General features: G+C 36.3%; 1 protein-coding gene and 2 long non-coding RNA genes across 4 annotated transcripts; 1 reads left to right on the top strand and 2 right to left on the bottom strand.

Annotated features, from left to right (window-relative positions):
- The first annotated feature begins 231 nt into the window (after positions 1 to 231).
- Positions 232 to 14,339, top strand: LOC133852038 (uncharacterized). 2 transcript variants are annotated; one of them, XM_062288705.1, is made up of 15 exons: positions 232 to 558; positions 1,380 to 1,610; positions 1,797 to 2,111; positions 2,936 to 3,043; positions 3,746 to 3,935; positions 4,068 to 4,327; positions 5,181 to 5,310; positions 6,058 to 6,137; positions 6,395 to 6,649; positions 6,741 to 6,817; positions 9,883 to 9,974; positions 11,511 to 11,593; positions 12,629 to 12,700; positions 13,850 to 13,975; positions 14,189 to 14,339. In XM_062288705.1, the coding sequence occupies exons 1-15, from the start codon at positions 424 to 426 to the stop codon at positions 14,237 to 14,239; spliced, it is 2,205 nt and encodes a 734-aa protein (XP_062144689.1). In that variant the 5' UTR covers positions 232 to 423; the 3' UTR covers positions 14,240 to 14,339. The 2 variants fall into 2 exon arrangements, with proteins under 2 accessions (XP_062144689.1, XP_062144688.1); XM_062288704.1 differs by having other exon boundaries at positions 233 to 558; positions 4,065 to 4,327.
- Positions 14,340 to 16,062: 1,723 nt separating this feature from the next.
- On the bottom strand, positions 16,063 to 17,976 carry LOC133851738 (uncharacterized). The gene is made up of 2 exons (XR_009895840.1): positions 17,550 to 17,976; positions 16,063 to 16,387 (listed from the first exon to the last, which is right to left on the bottom strand). It is a non-coding gene; the product is annotated as an uncharacterized LOC133851738 (long non-coding RNA).
- A 1,031-nt stretch (positions 17,977 to 19,007) lies between these two features.
- LOC133883144 (uncharacterized) lies at positions 19,008 to 19,767 on the bottom strand. The gene is made up of 2 exons (XR_009902821.1): positions 19,395 to 19,767; positions 19,008 to 19,267 (listed from the first exon to the last, which is right to left on the bottom strand). It is a non-coding gene; the product is annotated as an uncharacterized LOC133883144 (long non-coding RNA).
- Positions 19,768 to 22,353: the final 2,586 nt, after the last annotated feature.

Below are 22,353 nucleotides of genomic sequence, written 5' to 3'. Positions count from 1 at the left end.
AAATTCTTTCCCTTTTTTTATTTATTTATTTATTTATTTTTTATTTTTAGTGTGTGTGTGAAGAAACATCAATAAATTCTTATTACTATTCTAAAAAAACAAAAAATAAAATTATCTTCCAAACGCACCCAAGGCAAGCCCTTATTGGCGAATGAAAACCGATACATGTATTCGTGACCGTAGAGGAGCCAAGCCCAAAACATTCACAGTGTTCTGCTTGAGATCACAGGGCCATCTTTCTCTACTTGACTACTACACAGGGTTTTAAGGGTTTTTCTTACTTCCAATTCTCGATTATTGATTAGGAATTTTGATTTGAAATTGGGCCTTTACGAAATCCCAATTCTTAGCTCACAATTCTCTGTGGAATTACTGTATCTTTGATTTCCATAATTTCTTGAGGAGGGTGAAGAAGGAGCAGGAATGGGTGTACAGAGAAAGGGTGCGACTAGGGCTTCAGAGGACCCTGAGGAACTGTCACGTGTGCCCTTGCAGGCCATCCTCTTGGCTGATAGCTTCGCCACCAAGTTCCGTCCCATCACCCTCGAACGCCCCAAAGTATTCTCTCGCTTTCTCTCTCTCGATTGTGTGCATCTACGTACGTACATACATATATGATGTAGGTACTAGGCATCTATGTTTTATATGAATGAATGTATGAACGTACGCATGTGTTTATAGATATAGGTACATATGAATCTATATAGGATGTTGAATTATGCTATCCATGTACATTGCTTGGGATTTTTGTATTCTTCATAGATTTTCCTTGGAGGCTAATTTAACTTGATCACGAAGAGAGAAAATTTGGTTGAAAATTGTTCTAAGATGAAGTGGGTGTATTCATTTGATAAATTTGGCTTCTTTGTGCCCCGTTTGGTTGCTTGTAAGTGTCGAAGAAGAAAAGGGGTTGTGGGCTTTTGGATTTTAATTTTTTTTTTTTTGCTATTTGATGCTTGAATGGGAGAGTTCTTTTTTTAACTGAGCTATGTGATAAAAAAATATAAGATGTATTCTTCAAGTATTTGTCCCTCGAATTTCGCTGCTATAGGAGGTTCATTTATTTATTTTCTCGTACAAGAATGCGTAGACAATAATATGGAGACAAAAAATGAAATAGAAATATATTGTTAAAATTTGGACGTTTTTGATGACCGCTGTGTGTTGCATATTAAGATGTTTCAATATTTAGTGTTACTTTTATTATTTTTTTTTGTTAAAAAAGAAAAGAAAAGAAGAAACTCTTTTGGACTTTATATATAGGCAATGACAAGGGCTTTTACGGGGGTGAACTTGTGAATTTGTATGTGTTGCAAAAAGATTTTGTTGTTCTTTTGATAACAATTCTTGCACTTATGTAAGTGTTTTTGGTGTTGAAGGTATTATTACCATTAGTAAATGTCCCGATGATAAATTACACCTTAGCATGGCTTGAATCTGCTGGTGTTGAAGAGGTTGTTGTCTTTTGCTGTGCTCATTCCAAGCAAGTGATTGATTATTTGAAGAGTTCTGAGTGGTTTTCTCATCCGAACTTCTCGGTCACGACGATAGAGTCCCACAATTCTATCAGTGCCGGTGATGCTTTGCGATTAATTTATGAACGCAATGTGGTATGTCCATGTCTCAATTTCCTATCTTTTATCTCTTTGTCTTTATGAGAAGTTGGAATTTTGAGTCCCTTAGTTCCAATCAGTTTTAATTATTTGTTCTTAATGAATGTAGTTCCACCTACGCTTGCATTTAGAACTTGCTGTTTCATAGTGTAACAAATTTATCATCTTCTGTGGCTTTTGAAGATAAATGGAGATTTCGTCCTTATTAGTGGAGATACTGTGAGCAACATGTCACTTACACAGGTGCTTAAAGAACATAAGGAGAGAAAGAAGAAAGATAGTAATGCTGTAATGACCATGGTTATTAGACGGTCAAAGCCTTCTCCAATTACTCGCCAATCTCGACTTGGTACTGATGAGCTGTTTATTGCAATAGATCCTAATTCCAAGCAGCTTTTATATTATGAGGACAAGGCAGACTTTTCAAAAGGGGTGATATGTCTTGATAAGATGCTGCTCACTGATAATCCATCAATTTCTTTACACAACGATGCACAGGTTTATTTCTTGAATCTTTCCCTCAAATCTTTTAGTTTTATTTTCAGAGTACCTTATAAAAAAAGATTTATTTTCAGCATTCGTAGTAATCTATTAGTGGTAAATTAGTGGTAAATTCATCCTCCCTGTGGCTTTTGTTTTGGTATTCAAACTAGAACTAATTTGTCTCCTTACAATAGCTGTTTCTCTAAGAAGTTATTTTTATCATGACAATGACCAAAATTTATTGTAGAGTGATGAAGGAAAGGAAATGCTGCAGTGGATTTACTCAATTCAATAATAAGGAAATTGCTTAGGTTTTGATTCACTGTGATAGCCTTACTTGACGTTATAATGCTTGCCTGATACAATTTTCTAAGAAGGTATTTGAAGTGTTTCTTTGTCGTTATATAGTGATGGTATTCACTATTCATATCTTACTGTTGTCTCAGTCCGAGATTTTTCTGTAATCACTGAGGTTGTGAATGTGCATGGGCTGCTTCTTGTCGTTATATAGTGATGGACCCATTCTCACTTATTTCTCCCCACATCCCTACCCCCTTTCTTTTTGGCACTGTTGTTGAGGAATGGATGGTTGCTTTTAGTGCTCTGTGTGTGTGTGTGCCAAGCATAAGAAGGCAATATGTTATTGTTACTGGCTAAATCTGCATTTACAGTCCATGCTGTGGCTGCTTTAGTTTGTTCTCAGTATATGCGTTGGCATTCTATCTGAAATTATTATTAGTTTTCTCTTTATTTACATGTCTTGTCTCTAAGGAGACCTGTGATACGAATTTACGCTGAAGGTTTTTTTTCTTTCTAAATTGCTAATGACTTCTCTGTAGGATTGCTATATTGACATCTGCTCGCCAGAAGTGCTTAGCCTTTTTACAGACAATTTTGACTATCAACATCTACGACGCCATTTTGTCAAGGGATTGCTTGTTGATGATGTATGTGTAACTCATTCTACATCTTTTCTGTAAGCTAAATTTAGTTACTTTCATGTGCAAATAATCTGCTGGTACGCTGACAAGTGCTCTCTTCTACACATTTACATATGTGTGATGCAAAGACACAGACATAATAAGATGATGGGCTCCCCTGGCCAACTGATGTCTCCCTGTATTAGTTTCTAAAACATGTTTTCAAAGTGTAAATTGAACCTTATTTGATTAGAAAATGTAGGTAGAAATTTTATTTCAGATCTCAGCATTTGTCACAAACTTGTGTAGATATCTAGGATAGGAGGGTGGTTAACAGAATGAATGTGTTCTACATTCCTTCTGTGTACTCAAGGAAAAAAAGACTACATTCTTTTATGCGTGCATGACTAGAGATGTTTCATTAATTGAGTAAAAAAGTTTCCATGGCAGAATCATAAATTATCATTTTTCTGCAAGGTTTAATCATCTCAGATTTTTTTCGTTATTTATTTTTTCATAGTATCTAGTTATGTTATTAAGACATCTCTTTCCATTTTGGCACATTTAAAAGAACTCAAAACATTTAGTATGCTCATTTGCAATGAATAACATTTTATTGGCCTATAATTGCTTCGCTCTTGTTGATAGTATGTTCAGCTAATTAGACATAATTTCTGTTGGTTTAGTGTTTTTCATTTCACACTTCTAAGATATCCATATTTCTTTCAGATTATGGGCTACAAAATATTCACTCATGAAATTCACTCAAGTTATGCGGCTAGAATCGATAACTTCCGAAGCTATGACACTATTAGTAAAGACATAATCCAGAGGTGGACATACCCATTTGTGCCAGATGTTAAGTTCTTTGGGAACTCTGCCACCAAACTTGAAAGACAGGGGATGTATCGAGCATCGGGTAATGATTAAAAGATCTAATTTCTCAATAATCTATGTAGTTGGTTATAAGTGTTACATATTCTGTTGTAATCTCTCCATTAAACATGATTTAATGAACTTTGGGTTTTTATTTTTATTTTTATACCAGAAGTAGTGCAATCTCGTTCTGCAGAAATTGGTCCTTTTACCGTTATTGGAAATCGTACCAAGATTGAGAGCAACACTAAAATTTCAAATTCAGTTGTTGGGGAAGGTTGTACTATAGGATCAAATGTTTCAATAGAAGGTTCCTATATATGGGATAATGTCATTATTGAAGATGACTGTAAGATAATGCATGCAATAGTATGTGATGGAGTGGTTATGAAGTCAGGAGCAGTTTTGGAACCTGGCGTGGTTTTATCTTTTAAGGTATGTGTCTCTATATCCCTGCTATACCGTGTTTGAACTGATAAATTATTATTCTTCTCCAGTTCATCATACTGTTGGGTTACTTCCCAAACTACATGCCAGCAAGATCTTTACTGAATACAAGTCCATATGTCAGACTAAAAATTTTATCGTGGGGGAATAAATTCATTTGAAATGGATATAGTAATATTGTTATGGGATTGGAAATCTTCTTGATTGACAGCATATTTGTATGAATTTGGAATGATTGGTAGAGACGTACTTGGTTATGAAATTGAGCTGAAGATTCTTAAGCTCTTATTTTTTGTTAAGCTTCTGCTCTTTTCTTCTATACATTGAGTTAAATATTACCTTGATCACTAAGAATGCGGCTATGCGTTTTTATCTTTCTTTTTCATACATTTCTGTTGTCATGTCTTGCATGAAAGCTAATTTAAGGTGGACACTTTCTCAAGGATACTTATATAAAAAAAAACTTTCTCAAGGAGGGTAATCAAGACTATGGTATACAGTAAACACATATAAAGAAGCGAACAAGCAAAACTTAAGGACATCTGCTTTTGGGGCACAAGTGACTCCAAAGTGGTGGCACCTTTTTTTAGCTGTAAAATCCACCTGATCAGCCAATTTCCAACCAACTTAATTAATTAAATTTCCCATCTGATTCATTAAGTTGTAATGCTCAAGCGTGATATTATTAGCATATTGGTATATATTAATTGTGTCTTTTAAAATTCATCTTTCTTTTTTGAAAAATAATAATTGCAAGGTACGAATATTGAAATTTATGGTCCTTTTGTGATTTACGACTATATGTAGTTTGTACGGTGTTTTAAAATTTCTTATCCTCCAGGTTGTAATAGGGCAGCAATTTGTTGTTCCTTCATACTCAAAGGTATCTTTGCATCAACAGCCGACTAAGCAGGATAGTGATGAGGAGCTGGAGTATGCTGACGATAGCAGTGGGGGTGTAGAATTTTCACGTAACTTCTACTGCATCCCATCTTTTTCCTACTTTTCTGGCCTGTTTAGTTAAGTTACAGTAAGATTAATTGTTTACTGGGCAGGAGATAAAGTTTACTGATAAGAATTCTTAGATAATATAAGCCTCTTAGCTTCCTTAAAGTGGGGTGCCTTGAAGTGATGAGGAATTATTGGTTCATTAAGCATTTGTATGGAAATAACAAAGTTTTTGGCGGGGGTTCCCATATACATATCTATGTGTGTGAACCTTAGTTATTGACTCATAGATGTAATGGTAATCACTGTTCAAATATAAGTAAAGATATCAATAATTTTACTTCACTAATTTAAGCAAATTTTGAAAGCTATTCACCTTCATATTTTGTAGGTTTTTGAATGATTGGTATTTGTAAAACATCTCACTATTGAAAGTGAAAATGGGTCAGATCCCATTAAAATAGTTTGTCTATGCATGTTTATACACACCCACACACACAAATATTTGTGTGTTTGTATGAATTGTGTATTCCAAAGACTGAAGTATTAGAGCTATACTTATTTATTTGCTGCTAACAATTTGCAAATGGAGTTTTAGACATCATGTGTGTTATGGTAGATGGGGCCAGAGTGTCTTGATACTGATGCTTTCTTAGCTGTATTGTTTAATGCCTCACAATTCTTCTGCCTTATACTAATTGTTTACAGTTAAGATGTATATAACTTTTTGAAGTGCTGTTTTGCATTGTTATAAGTTGTTTTATATGCAGCCATCACAAGTACATTGGAAGGGTCAAAAGAGGCGACGACATCCCAATTATTGGAGAAACAAAGTCGGCCTACTTATGAGGTTAGCTGGCAAATTTGTTTTTGTATTTGCTCAGGATACACTAGCCCAATAGAGTTAAATGTCTAGGCTTATTTCTGTCACATATGTGGCAGATTTTTCGGTAACTGACAAATGAATAACTGATAATGAACGTTTATTTATTTATTTTGGTTCATTTTTGGTTATCAAAGAAAACCAGGAAAAAAGAAAACAAACAATGTTTGAGATCTTTAACTGATATGTCATTGACGCTTATATCAGTTACTATTATTGATCAGCTTGGTACAGGTGGGGTTGGATATATTTGGTCATTATGTGAAGGAAGCCATGAAGAAGAATGGAGACATTCAATTGCGCCGATTCCTGCAGATAAGCTTGCTGAGGCAATGCAAACTACTGACAATGATCTGGAGTTATTAACCCAAGATGGCAGTGTTCTCCCGACTGCGGGAGAGTTAAAACCTGACTCTAACAATTCAGATGATGATGGTAATGAAGATTCCAGAGATGACTCCGTCTACTTTGAGAAAGAGGTGATAAAAAATAATGTCAGCCAGAAATGTTGATGTTAGTGGATACACATTTGCAGAAAATGAACATTTATTCAGCCATTATCATTTGCAGGTTGAAGCAACTTTTCTACGGGCTGTGCATGAAAATATTAAAGAAGACCATGTAATCTTAGAAGTGAACTCATTGCGGTATGTTATTTTTATTTGTATTTACACTTCTAAATGCTTCAATTCACTCTGTTGTTTGCGTAATTGTGCCTCTACTATGGTATTTCATTATATTTAATTTTCCTTTTCCTGTTTCTGTTGATAATTCTTTTTTTTTTTTAAAATTTTAATTGGTAGTCACGTACCTAATAGTTCTTCAACCCACAGCCTTAACCTCCTTCCTGTTCCTTCATGGGGAAGAGGAGCCAGTTGAGCTATGGCTCATTGGACAAATATTTTGTATCTGGAAAAAATGAAATATGCGTTTGAATTTTTAATTTATGTTGCCAAAAATCATGACATACTTTGATGATATTCATAACTGCCTACAATGTTTCTTTGACTTGTTTTGGTTCAGCTACTGGCTTATATTCCTAACGTACTCCACAAACTATTCTCTCCCCTTCCTCTCATCTTCCTGTCCATTTTCTTATCCATTTGGTGAGTTTCACACTTTGTATTAAATAAAGTAGTACAGAACCTATGGTTGGAGGTCTTTGTCCTTGTGTTCAACACAGTTTAGCATTGTACTGTGTGGCTTAGCAGTTGATATGGAAAAGGGGTGATGGGAACATTGGGAAGTGTACAAGAGAAGCACCAAAAAAAAAAAAAAAACAGTATATTTGATTAAAAAAAAAAAAGATTAGAAAGAGAAACTACTAGTTCTCTATCCCACTCATGAAGAGATCCGAGAAATGAAAGCTTCAAGTTTAGTCTTTGAGAGTTGTTTTTTGTTCTTTCTCTTTTTGGTGATTAATGAGGGACTGCCATTTCTTTGATTTCATATGCATGATAAAGAATAAGGGGGTTAACATTCCAAATGGTGCTACCCTGATGCCTACCAGAACAACCTCTTGGCATAACCCACTGAATCCAAAAGGAGAAAATGGGCACGCTAGTTCACTTGCAATAAATCAGGACTAAAAGCATTGACAGCTAAACTATTCATTAAAAGAAAAAGCTAGAGTAAAATTAGATAACTTGATCACTCAACCAAGTTTAGTGTCCCAAGTACCTTATGCCAGTTCCTTGATGCTAATTGCTTCCTGTTGGTGCTAGCATTGAATTTTGTTACATGACCTTTGTCACTAGAAATTCTCTCCTACTATGCTAACTCTCCTTACGCCAATCCCATGGGGTTTGTGCATTGGTCAATAGGTAAGGATGGACACGGTATTGATCCTGTTAATTTGCATTAGAGTTGGTTTACACATTCCCAACTCAACTTACCGATAACCCCTACCTGTTATCTTTCTTGGGGTGGGGGCCTTGCCCTAATTAGATCATGTTAAGGGCATAATACAAGGTTTTTGTAAGAAACCTGTCCTACCCAGTACCTCAAAATAAGACCTTTTGCCAACTCCTAACTATGTCTCCACACCCGTCCTAACAATGCCTCCTTACCCGAATTTACCAAAGAAGAGCCTCCACCACTGAGAAACTGAAAGCCACCAGTTGGCTGGTGCAGCAGCATGACACAACTTCCCCTGCCAATCGGAGAATCGAAGAAAGCCGTCACCTTTCTCAGTTTGGTAGCTAAACAACTCCAACCCTGCGCTTCTCATCCCTTCGGGATCATGATGAGACCTCTACGACCACCCACCGTGTACTCCGCCACCTCCAGACACCAGCCTAACCTGTTGGAGCCTCTTTGAATGATGAAAGCCCTGGACCCCTCCCTAAATGTTTTGATAAACTCCATTGTTTCTGGATTAGGAACCAGCGCCTCCACCATGGATTCCAGCCAAGCAGCACACAAATTGCCCAAAAGTGCAACTCGGGTAAATCTACGTCTCCTTTCCACCAAGCAGTGGACAGAACCCCCTTCAACCACCAAAAACCAGCGCCTCCACTGTGGATTTCAGCCAAGCAGCACACAAATTGCCCAAAAGCGCAACTCGGGAAAATCCACGTCTCCTTTCCACCAAGCAGAGGACAGAACCCCCTTCAACCACCTAAAGCTCAAAAGCTTTAGCCTCAACGTAAAACCAACTCACAACACCCACTTCACCAATCAACTCCTAAAAACAACGCCCCACACGCCTACACGCTCCAACGAGAGTGCAGAACTTAACTAAAGTTTACTAAGATCAAAGGAGCTTCCACTTCTATGACATCATTGAAAGCGTGATTATTTCTTTAACCTCCGAATTGTCTACATTATGCAAAGGGCTCATGGTAATGAGTCTTCTTTTCCAACTCGCAAACACTTCTATCACAGTCTGAGGCATCAGCCAATACACTTGAAGATAAGGCAAACAAACACAATTCTTTTAATACAATGCAATGTAAGAGGAGATGATCTACCATCTCACCATTATTCTTACACATGCAACATCTACTCACCCGTTTTTTCCAAGTTATCAACTGTCAGTATTTTACCCAAAGCAGCTCCTTATCCAAAGAATGCTACTTTTGTCAGTACCTTGACACACCAAATACTCTTTGGAGGAAATTCAATGGCTAAACCCCATTATGAGTCTTGTCCTTTTTGTATACTCCCTGTATGCTTAGGGGCCCCTTTTTCACTTTTTAATAATATTCTGTTTATTACCTATCAAAAAAAATGAGTCTCATAATCACGAACCTTCCATTCTTAGAAAGCCTCCAACACATTTTATCTTCCGCTTCAACAAGTGGAATATAATACATCAGCTCCAAGAAAATGACAACTGATTCAAGTGCCCATTCTTGCAAAGATCTCAGAAATCTAATAAGCCAATGTTGAGCTCCTTCACCAGATATCCAATCTCTAAAATCTTATGTTTGCAAAACCCTGGCTGAAGAAATAAGTCATTATACACAGCTTTTGGAATTTATCCTGCATCAGCATTGCAAACCCTCCCCATTTCCATCCGAATGTAAACTTTATATGATTCTTCTGCATTTTTTTCTTTAGGCTATGTTTGGATGTATTTACTGCGATAATGCTTTTATATATATTCAGTTGGGATGAGGTTTAGTTGAGTTGAGTTAAGTTTAGAATGCTTTTGTTCAGTGTGGATTAGTTGCTTATCATATAACTTTCTTGGCCATTTATTTGGCAGGTTGTCATACAATAAGTTATGTGCAGACTGTGCTGGAGCTATATTTTATTCAATGATGACATTGTCATTAGAAGCTCCGCGTAGCTCACCTAGTAAGTTTTTCTATGTTTTCTTGTTTTAATATACATTCAGGTAGGGGATTCTCATTTCTGATTTGATTTCAAATAAAAGCTCTTTATGCTCGAAAGCCATAGTGTCTTTCTGAATTTTGTTGAATATGTCTAAATTAGGTTAAGCAGGTTTTTATTTGTGATTGAAAAGGCCAACTATTAGTTTGCACATTTTTGTCTTCCAAAAACATTTTAGTATTTGATTATCTTACAAGTCGTGTGGCCTGAATGCTACCAGCAGCTATCTCATGCCAGAGCTATTAGAAGCTTAGTTAATTTGCTAATTATCCAATGGGATAGAGCTAATTGATTGGGAAAAAAAATCCCCGTTGGAAGCCTAAGACTAAACTTCTAAGGAGACTTTATTACTTTTAAAGTAAGTCTCTGTGATAGTTTGTTAGGTTTGTGGATATCATTTTCCCTTAAAATTAGCCACCGCCAAAAGTTCCTGCAACCACATATCTTTAGGATATTTGATTTGATTTGATTTGATTTATTATATATCCTTGTCTTTTCAAGGCACAATCAATCTATAAACCCTAGATAAGACAGCATTTTCGAATCCTACACTAAATAAAGACAGCTTCTGGAATCTCTCCTACATCATTTTCTAGTTATTAAAACAATTATTTTGTGGCCTCTTGGGCAATACATTTGTGTTTAGTAAATGAACTTGACGACTTATAAATTATGTCATTGCTGTAGCAAAACTTAGTGGTCTTTGTCTTGGATAAAGTTTGGCTTCTCTTAAATTGTTGTTTTCCATTTTCTTTATTTTCTTTATTTGAGCATTATCACAAATGAAGGATGGTTACTGCATTAGTTTGGTGCTCCAAGTTGTTTATTCGTGTTGCATACCGTAACTAGTTAGGTCTATGGATGACTGAACATCTAATTATAATTTATGGATCCTCATTCATCAATACTTTATATATATAGAAATCTTTACAGTAATCATATTATATTATAAGAACTAAAAGGCTTTATCTTCTTACTGTGTACTTTTAAATATACTCTTCTGTTAAAAACTATGCCCGTTACATATCTTGATCCTTAGTTGTGCCCTTTATTTTACCCAAAATAAGTTGTTAAAAGTATCAGCACTTTGAAAAAAACTGTGTTTGTTGCCCTGTCCTTGTAATGTTAGAACCTATTATCTTGTTTTTACTGTTTCACATATTCACTATGTTGACGCATCCATATTATGTCGTACAATACAGCATCCGTATTATCTTGTACCCTGTATTTTCATTCGGCTGCCGTGTCTTGTGAGGGACTTGGGATGGGGTTTGCTCTGTCCATGGCCAGCCTAGGATAAGGTTGATACACATGCTCAACTGAATTTGTCATGATTTTCAGTCCTGTTTCAATGATAGCATATCTTGTTTGTACATTTATATTTCCTAATGCTATACATATCTTTCTGTGTAACAGATTTCATTAATGTATGGAAAATTATTTTCCTTGCCTTTTGATCTATGGAATGAACAATTTGGTTCTTCTTAATCTACTTTTCAGGTGAATTGTTTAATAATGCTGTGAATGTAATTACAAAATGGAAAAAAGTTCTGAAGTCTTACCTGACTGACATTGATGAGCAGGTCTGTATATGATAATCCTTTTAGATAATTGTTGCCGTTTCTTTGACTAGTAAAGTTTCCAATGTCTGCTTGTGCTACTGAACTTGGTGTTTTGTAAATGAGTCCTTCCTTTTAAGCTCTTTGTAAGATCACTGGTTTTGAATTAGATTAGGTGATTTCAAATCATACTCTTGTCCTATGTCAATTCACAAGGCAAGAGTAAAGGTTAATTTTTACAAATTTAGGCTCCAGATTAGGCTGTGAGATTGAACCCTTGAATTTCTCTCCCACTAGATAATTTAAAAGATATGGGTTTATTAAAACAATTATGATCTCAACACAACTGTGACCTTGCCTTTTGTATTCTTTCTAAAAAGGCACACTTTCCTAACCTTAATCCAACTAGGTCCATTGGTATACTAATCTCATTAGAATACCTTTATTTGAGAAACGTTTTCCTAAGATGGAACCTTACACAAAACAAGATGTGTTTAGCCTAATCTCATTAAGGTAAACCCTACATCATTGGATTTTCTTCTTGTTTTAGGTTTATGGAGTCATACTCCATCCAATTTAGGAAACATAACCCTACATCATTCTTTCTTGTGCTAGAGGACCTTAAACAGTTAGGTCATCCTAATCACATTAGGACACCAAATTCTAATCAAATTGGAATCTGACTTGTTTAAGGCTTGGTAGTAATCTGAACCAACTCCATCAAGAAATTATCTAACTAAAAAAGTTTGAGACAATTAATCATTTTAATGTTCAAAACAGATTTAGTGCAAGGGTTAGGAGTAGTAGCTAGGGTTTCAAAAACCTAACACTACATGTGGTAGCCAATTCTCATCCTATGGGTACGGCTATCTCAGGCAGTCCTTGAGGAGTGGTGGCAGCCCCTTGGGCTCCCATCCATGAATTAAATCCATGGTTAGTTGTTCAAGGTGCCTTTTTTTGTGCTAGGCGTCTGGTAGGAGGATTTTATCCCAACCATTTTCAGACTATTCATCTAGTAGTCAATTCTTTTTTAATAAATTTTTCTCGAAATCTTTGCAGATTGAAGTAATACTAAAGTTTGAAGAAATGTGTTTGGAATCTGCCAAGGAGTTCTCCCCATTGTTCGCAAAGGTATATTTATCTTTATACTTTGTATTCATAATGAAGATCTCATGAGACGAGAATGAGATGTGCACTCCACTTCAATATATAATTTTCTTTGATGCTGTGGTTCCCAATGATGATATTATGGTTCACAAGACACATTTTGTGCTTGTTCTTGCATTGCAACAATGACATCATATCAATAGAGTTATCTGCCAGAGCATTAGGAGCCTGGCTAATTATTGGCAAGCAAAGATGATAGATCGAGGAACTTTTAGAAAAAATTAATTGATATTGCCGTCCATAATATTTATTGACTATGGTGGGAGGTTTTTTGCACTGTAGAATGAATTTAGGAGAAACCACAACGTGCTCATCAAACTGATGCAACTCTTGCCTTGCCCAGCAGCTCATGCAATGGATGAAAAAGTAGTACCGCCACTGGCAAATTAAAAACCAACCTACCTAATGTGAAAATTATCTGCATCTTGAACATTGGTAGGCTCTGAGACGATTGTGTAATCAGGCAGGAGTGGCTGCCAAATTTTTTCCTTGGTGTTCTCTTTCTATATTCCTTGCTTCAGAGTCAAAAGTTGAAGATGGCTTTGGAAAGTTACGATGTTGGCCCTTGTTTTGTCTACTTCAGCGGGATCTCCTTTGAGAGCCCTCTTCTGGTTGGTTTCTTGAAGGTTAATTTAAATAGTTTATTTCTTGGAAACCTGGGCCAACTTGGTGTTGGGGTAGGTATCATGTCCTTAAGGATCTATCCCTTCTTTCCACTTTCCAATTTTTTGGTGAAGTTACCATGAATAAGGTGGAGATTGGTGATGGCAGGAGGCGGGGTTTCTGTACTGGTGGAGGAAAATGTTGTCAATTGAACTGAAGTCGTTGGAACTTTTCTTATCTACTCAAAAAGGCTATTGACCTTTCTAGCTCTGCAGTTGTTTAACTTTGTGAATTGTTTGGCTAAAGGGAACTGGATTCTTGGCCAAAATGGGTGCCATGTAATTAGAATTATGGAGATTGTTTGCATTCTTAGTTCTTTTTGCTTGTCTTGCTATGATCGTATTTTGTGTGAGGATGCTTCATTTTTTTCCCCCTAGTGGTAAGGTGAAGTAGATGAATTTGATTGTATTTTATTCTGCTGATTCAAGTCATTGTTATGTTCTTTTACAGATATTGTGGCTTCTGTATGACAAAGATATTATACAAGAAGATGCTATTCTAAAGTGGGATGATGAGAAAAAAGACGCTGATGATTTAGATAAAGTTTTTGTTAAGCAGTCGGAAGAATTCATTAAAGTAAGTATTATTATTCTTCGTTTCCTTTCCTTTTTCTGAAGGAAAAACAAATCAATTAATAGTTCTTGCAGTCTGGCCATCATCTATGCTGTGGATTGTTCAACTTTTCAGGAATAGAACTTAAGATTGATGAATCATGCCTCTGTTAGAGTTCACCTGATTTTGTTGTTGTATCATAATATTTGCATCTTCATATGTGTTTTCTGGTTGCAGTGGTTGAGAGAGGCACCCGAAGAAGGAGACGGAGAAGACGAAGAAGATTAGAGAGGAGGTTATTTGTAGATCTAATTTTGTGGGGGGTGGGATATCCTGTCATAAATATGGAATTGATGTATCATCTTTCAGGGGTGTTGTATTGTGGGGGGGGGGGGGGGGGGGGGGGGGGGGGGGATAAGGGTTTCGTCCATGGTCTTTGAATTTGAAGGAGCCATTATCTATTCTAAGAATAGAGGGAACCCAGAAACTTTCACGTGATTTTGAATGAAAATGAAAGGTTTGAGAAAGTAAAGTCTCAAATTTGTTACTTAGGCTGTCTATTGGTTCTGCAGAAAATTCACCTCTGGAACTACTAATATTCTGTGTTTTCTGGTGTTCTGTTCAATTATAAGCAAAAAAATAATCTTCAGGTAATGGAAACTCATCCCCTTAGAGGCAGAAAATGGCTTGTTGGAGTGTTTAACAAGCACCCTTCCTTCTTTCAGCTCGTCTGTCAGTAGCACAAGCTTTAGATAGATAGCCTCCCAAGACAAGGCTCACTCCCATTGCCAAAAACCTCTCAAAACCAAGAAAATGAACCCACGGAGCTCTGACTTTTCTCCCTTGGCTCACATGAATTGAGAACGTGTGTAATACCTCTAATTTGGACAGTTCATTTTAAATGAATGGTTCAAATTTTATCACATCAGCCAAAAATTTAAAATTCTCTATTTTCACAATAGTCTCCATCCTCACTTGCGTCATAGTCTCCCATAACCACTACCACTGGAGATGGCTGACCACTCCTTTGGCTGTTTGAGGGTAACCGAATCACTTTAGTGGTTTGGGGTGGTTTGGCCACTCCAAGAAGCCAAACGGGTAGTTAGTTACTGAGAGGCGGAACCCAAATCTTAGATTTTGGAGGGGTAGGGGGTAGAAGAAAAAAATAAGGGGTAAAAAACTAATTTTTGATGGTTCAACTCATGAAACACATAAAATTTAGAGGCATTTTAAAAATTTCATAAACTTTTAAAAATTATGGGGGCTAGTGTTCCCCTAGGCTATGGGTGGTTTCGTGCAGCCACCCTAGTGAGGCAAGTAAGGGTTGTAGAGACTGGTGGAAAGAGAATTTTAAGTTTTTAGCTGATGTGACACAATTTGAACAGCCCTAATTAAAGGTATTGCACAAGACACCCAATCTCAATCCAACTCACATTATTTTGTAGTCTCAAACCCCATGCAAGAGTTGTTCTCACCTGAACCCATACAACTCGGCCTCAGTCTCTAAATCTTTCCGACCCCCACCTAGCTCCTGCTCCTAAGAAGGGATCGAGATCTATAACAATTAGGTGTCCAAATCGCTAGCAATTTGAGCAGCTTTTGTAAGAGAGTTCATTTAGGACACAACTGCTCAGGTACATGGCCGAACAACCCCCAATTTATTTGGACTGTTAGGTTTCACATGAACTCTCACAAAAAAACGTTCAAATTGTCAGTAATTTGGACACCTAATGGTTTTAGATCCTTGTCCCATTAGAAGATAGCTTTCTCTCTCTTTTTTCCCTCTTCTGTGTTGATGCTTTTTCACTTTTCTCACGTTATTTATTTATTCACATTTTCTGGAAAAGATTTCAATTAGTCTTGCCAACAAGCCATCAATTTTTAGGTTGCCCTCATAATTGAAACTCCTTCTAATTTACAAGAGATTTCTAGGTTTAATTTTAGATTTTAGATTATCTGTTTTCTTCTTCTTTTTTTCTTTCTTTTTTTTTTCCCTCAACTTTTATTAGTTAAATTCAGACCGCTTAGTTGAACAATCTCTTGACTTAAATATGTTAGATAGTTTGATTTCTTAATTACTGGTTATTGTATTCTCATTGCATAACAGATGGTTATTGAAAAATAAATGGAGTCTGCCCAAAAATATATAAAAAGCGTCAAACATAATTGACTTCAAGTCCTTGCTCTACCCAAAAACAAAATATTACATATCCACATTAACAAATAAACACATTATATTTTAATTAGAAAAATAAAATAAACACATCATATTTTTGCTGCTTTATTTATTTGGGTCTGGATAAACAACAAATCTGCTGGAAATGGTCTGGTTAGAAGGGAGGCCCACCATGTGGGCCGCCAGGGCCACCTGGCGGCCCACCAAACACTGGTCCGCAGCAGCTCTCTATGATGCAGCAGCAGCAAAGGAAATACAAACTGCCAACAAAACATAAATTGGGTTAAACAAAACCAGATTTTTGCAATTTGATTAGAAATCTATTATGAAAGTCGAACAATTTCTAAACTTGGCTGCAGATTGGTGGCAGAAAACTGTTTAAATTGTGGGTAATTTACAATAATTGGGATTACTCTTAAGGCCTATTATGGCGTGATTAGAATAGATTGGGATCTCCAGTAATTGTAAAAGAGTCTATATAGAACTCATTGAACCAAATATGTTTTCAGCTGTCCAACCATCCACTCGAACAGGTGAATCCTATATGGGTTTTTTAGCAATTGGGCAACAAATTGTTGAAAATCTCAATCTGATTGTAATTGATATTTTTTTCTTTCTTAAATCACATAGTAATAGACTACAAGGAAAATGTTTGGTGTATTGCAACTTTTAATATAATTTCTTTACAAATTGACGTGAAAATTCATAATTTGTGAAATGATTAAGAGTGTATGGTTGACAAGTAAGCCACTAACTAAGGAGATTGACAAATTAGGTTTTTTGTTTAATCATGATAAATTATCACGTCAATTTATAATAAGATATTTGTAGTAAAAGTTATAGCAACCCTAAAACCACTCATAGACTAATTGTGAGTTAACACAATAAAATTGGATGGTTGTGAGCTTACTTCAGAATTTTAATGCCATAAAGCTTTATATTCTTTTTATTTATATTAAATTAGATAAATTATCTAGCATTATCTACTTTTGCTTTCTCCAATTATGTCATGATGTTGATAATCATTCACTAATTGAAAGCTAGCTGGAGTGGTGGGGTTCAGCTTGGGATAAGATATAAGTGCTCGATCAACTTGAACCCATCCCATTCCCATCCATATATATATATATACACAACAAAAAAAAAAAAAAAAAAAAAAAAAACCCAAGACTCCATTTCTCTGGTACACAGGAACAACGAGAAGAAGAGCAATAATAATATAATGGTGATATTAATGGTTTTCGTAGAAATTTTCTGGTTTGCAAAAATTATAATAGGAATATTAATAATAATAGTATAACTATTTCTCCTGAATTTTCTACCTCATACATAGACATTAAAAACCCAGAAAAAAAAACATAATAACATTGTAATCAAATTAAATTAAGGAAAATATCACTGATTTTTGTTCATGTTACTCACCATGAAGATACAAGCCGGCATATACCACCACAGAGAAAATCACAGCAACAACACGGCCCTGGATGACCGGGAGGTCCTCCCGGCGGCGGTCCCCAACCCGGCATTTTTCTCTACGCTTCTCTCTGTTTTTCAATTTAGCTTCTGAAATTGTAGGAATTGTAGTTAGGTATGGGAATGCATTTATAGAGGTTAAAAAGGAGAGAAGGTGAGCTCGATCAAGAGCTTAGGCTTCTTGCAGTTTCTAGTATCGTCTTGGACTGGCCAGCAAATGGATAAGGATATCTGTGTACTGCCTACTCTTCTTGTTTACCAAATATTCAAAAGTTCACATATGCATGTGTGCTTGCTTTTAGATAAATATGTTAATCTCGAGTCAACTAACTTAATCTTATACGTAACCCGCACGATCCGTATAAATTAAATTATTATTATTATTATTATTATTATTATTTTAAATTAAAAACAAAACCCTAAGAAGCAAAAAGTCATATGAATATAAAATTCATTTTTAAATTCCATTACATTTAAGTTCATATATAGGTCGAAAAGGGTCAAGCATGTCGTGTTGTTTGGGTCAACCTAACATGACGTGTCTACTAAATATGGATCGTGTCAAGGTTGAAAGATTTAACCCGTTTAACTAAATGGGACGTCTTCGAGTTGATCCATATCAAATTGACTCGATATGAAACTAACGTGCCAACAAAAATTGCTTGCCTTAGGAAAAAAATTTGTTCTCTTTATTTCTTGACTCGGAAGTGATGAGAGGATTATATATAAGGCCATAAAGTATGTAAGATAAAACAGTAGCACACTGAAATGGCATACGTGGCTGGAGATTGCAATTAGCTTGAAAATAAAGCTAGCACACTGAAAATGGCTTAACATGAGTGGTGGCTGGCCAAAATACGAATAATTTTAGAAATTTTTCCCGTGTCCTTAAAAAAATGTGACTTTTAAAATTACTGTTTAATTAATCAAAATTCAATAATGATTTATCTTAAATTAAATTGTAAATTTAAAAATCATATCAGTTTTGGATGAAAACAGAAAGTACACAAAAAAACTTATAGCATTAAAGAGAGACCACTTCAATCCATTTGTATTTGGATCATCTCCGGTTCATGTAATCAACAAAATGTGAAAAGACAATTATACCTTTACTTTTACAAGAACCTGAATACTCTCGACGGATCCGTTTCCAATCAATTTTGGCCGCTTATTCTGTGTCTTTCCCAAAGGAAGGTTCTAGGTGGGTTTATAAACAAACAAAAGCAGGGCGAACAGATAGTTTTCTGGTCAAACAATTAATTAAGACATGTTTGGTTTCCAATTTATTCCTAGTGTCGACGGAAATTAATGTTATCATAATCCTTTGGTAGGTATGTGTATATGTCGGTCATGCAATTAATGTTGTATATATCACCGGATCAAGTGGAATTCGATTCATACAAAAGATTGGTTCCGTAACAAGTTGCCCATTTTCATTGTTATTCCCCATCACATGCATTCCCAAACACCACCCATGAGATTAATGCAGGAATTGAAGATGACGACTAGCAATTATAAAAATAAATATTACACCACATGTTTGGAAGTTAGCTGATGATCAGAAGCGGGGGGGCCCAAAAGGACCAGGTGGGCCGGGTGGGCCTGGTGGCCCAAACAGTGGTCCACAGCAGCTCTCTAGGAGGCAGCAGCAGCACAGCACATATAAACTGTCAACAAATTAAAAATTAAAAATAAAAAAAAAATTGTCAGTTTCATGATTTGTTGTATAACATGATCACACATTGTGTAGATCGATCAGATTCACACATTAAAAAAAAAAAAAAAAAAACTCACCAAGAAGATGCAAGGCGGCATATACCCCCACAGAGAACATGAAAGCAACCAAATGGTCCTGGAGGGCCATAAGGCCCCGGTGGCGGAGGCATCGCTAGCTCTCTTTCTCTTTCTTCCTTGACAAACGACTTGTTTGGCTAAGCTTGCAATGTAGTTAATGGAAATGAACTAAACATATGCATATACTAGTCCTCTTTATATAGACTTCCAAGAAAAGATGACGATTTTTTCTCTTTTCTTTTTCTTGTCGTCGGAGAAAGAATTAAAGCCTAGCTTAATGGTTAAGATATATATATAAATATATTCTGGGGTTTCTTGGATTTGTAGGTGAAGAAAGCAGTGCACATTAGTGTGGATGGGTTGAGGATCGGATATTTACTTTGGATGATTTCGTCAACTTCTCTTTTTAACCTAATCTTCAAAACCTAACGGTCAAAGTTTCAAATTAGACCTAACAGTCGGGAGTTTCAAACTCGATCGACAAAAACAGCTTCGAGATATTTCGATGCTTTTTAAAATTATATATCGCATGCAGATCGATCATGATCATGTCGGTTCAATATATTCAAATAAATTGATTAATCACATGCAGGCATTAATTATACGTACGTGTCACCTGCATGCTTCTTATAAGTGGAACCCTCACAATTAATTAATAGAGGTTGGTGTCTATCATAACTTCACTGATCACCTCATGACGTGGACCGACAAGTTAATTCAATTAAACATGCAGGATAAACTCTTAAAAGTAAATGTAAACATTAAGTGTCCAAATTCAAATGTAAATATTCAAGTTTTGCCGCATCAATATCAACCTAACTGGCTAATTACTACCACTATATATTAATTAGCCATATATACCAATGGCACATCCATATATAATCAAACCTTTTTACGCAAGGCCAAGGAAAGGTGGATATTGAGAGCTTTCATGTTTGTCAGAAAAATTAAAATTAAAAATTAGGGAAAACTTCATAAAAGGGTACCCAATTATAGCGCTTTTTCACTTAAGGGTACTAATGTAGTAAAACGTTCAATCGAGTGTATGAATTTATCAAAACCGTTCAATGTAGGGTATTCCGTCACCCTCCGTTCTAAATCGATGACGGAAGTGAAGCCACGTGACTTACACGTGATTCTTTTAACAAGAACAACCCGTTTTGCCCCTCTCACCCACATGCATCTAAACACAACCCATTTAACGTGAGCAACCCGTGATTCCATGCACACAACTGATCCCCGACGGTGAGTTGATCCCCCATGTCGAGGTCCACAGCCCTGACCGAAGAGCCGAAATTGAAAGCTGGTTGAAGCTCATCACCCACGTGCTCTGCGTCTTGTGAATCTCCCCATGCTATGCCCGGTGGCTGGGGAGGACTGCTCGGAGGAGCCCAGGAACGAGAGCGAGCACGTGTGTACCATTGTTCTGAGAAACCATATTAGCTTCGGCTTTTCAGGTATTGAGAAGAAAGTGATACCGAAGCCAAAATTAGCACCGATGACCATGGCCATGTGTTGCTAATGAAAACCAGTTTCATTTCAAACAGATTTTACATGACAACTGCTTTAAGACGTTCTAATTCTTTCCGCTATAACATTTACATCAGCAAAGCATATATGGCAGGATTACAGAAAGTTCTTGTAAGCCCAACTAGCATCGGTTTTTAGAGAAGAATGTATACACGGAAGGACCTGTTAGTGTGACTGCTACAAGATGTCACCAACTGGAGTAATAGAAGTATAAAATGAAGGGTTCCTTAAGAGTCTTGATCCATCACAAGTCAACATAAGTGTTAACCAGTCCTTTGCTTTGCAACTGGAGAATTGGAAGTCATCATGAAAGATTCACCGCAGCCACATTGCCTTTTAGAGTTCGGATTGACAAATATGAACTCGGACCTACCACGAGCATGAATGTGTTTCAACCCCACAAGCATAGACTTTGTGTGCTTTCTGACATCGCTCTCAGACAACCCATGACTGCTTGATTTTTTGATTAAATCGGCAAGGCTTCCTCCCGAAGCAAATTCCAAGAGCATATTGTAAATCATGTCTCCATTCTTCAAACATTTGGGGCGGACACGACAAAAACGAGGAATGTTTTAACATGGCAAACATGAATAAACAACACTGATGTTGTAGATATGTTTTTACATGGAAAACATGATAATAAAGGTTCATATTAATATGGGCTTTTCGAATTTCTACACATACGAGCAGAATTCTAGTACAAGAAATAGATTAAAGCACCCGAAAACACATGAGAGCAGAAAGCCAAATCCTCTGTTTTGGATCACAAAAACAGAGTTGAACAGAGACAATCTGGTTTTAAACTGGGCCTACTGATTTCCCTTTAGAACACTCACAAAAGCTATCCAATCTGGTTTCAGATTGCTCTTTATCATTTGACTAAATATTTTCAATTTGGATTTGCAATGAAAATCACCACATCAGCTCTCTTCAAATTCTTCGACTCTGGCAGATATCCAACTTCAACCATACGTGTTAAGATTGCTCTCGATAGCCCGGGCAAGGCAGTAGAGCGATATCTCAACTCGCCTGCTTTTTTTCTCAATGACCAATGCCAGGCCAGTTGAAAACTGCACAATAACATAACTTTTACTTTTAATGCAAAAGCATGCATTTTTTCTTTTGATATCAAATGGTTGAAGTCAGTCCTATACCGTTCCCACTTCCCATTGCCACCATTGGAATGTTACATCTCTTGAAAACCTGAAGAGCAAGCACATCCACATCCTGACGAAAAATAAAAATGAGTCACTGAAATCGCGGGTGTTAAATATGAGTCACTCAAATCTGAAGTGGAGTTTTGGTCGGAATTATAGTTTGAATTTGACAAATTATTATATTTTTTTAGTTTGTTCTCTTGACACTGAATGGATCACAATATGTATATAAATGTACAAACACGCTCCCCTGGGTCAAGAACAATTGCAGG

This window comes from Alnus glutinosa, chromosome 12, assembly GCF_958979055.1.
Source record: "Alnus glutinosa chromosome 12, dhAlnGlut1.1, whole genome shotgun sequence".
NCBI lineage: Eukaryota > Viridiplantae > Streptophyta > Magnoliopsida > Fagales > Betulaceae > Alnus > Alnus glutinosa.
Note: the sequence above shows the minus strand (reverse complement) of the source record. Positions and strands in the feature narration are given on the sequence as shown.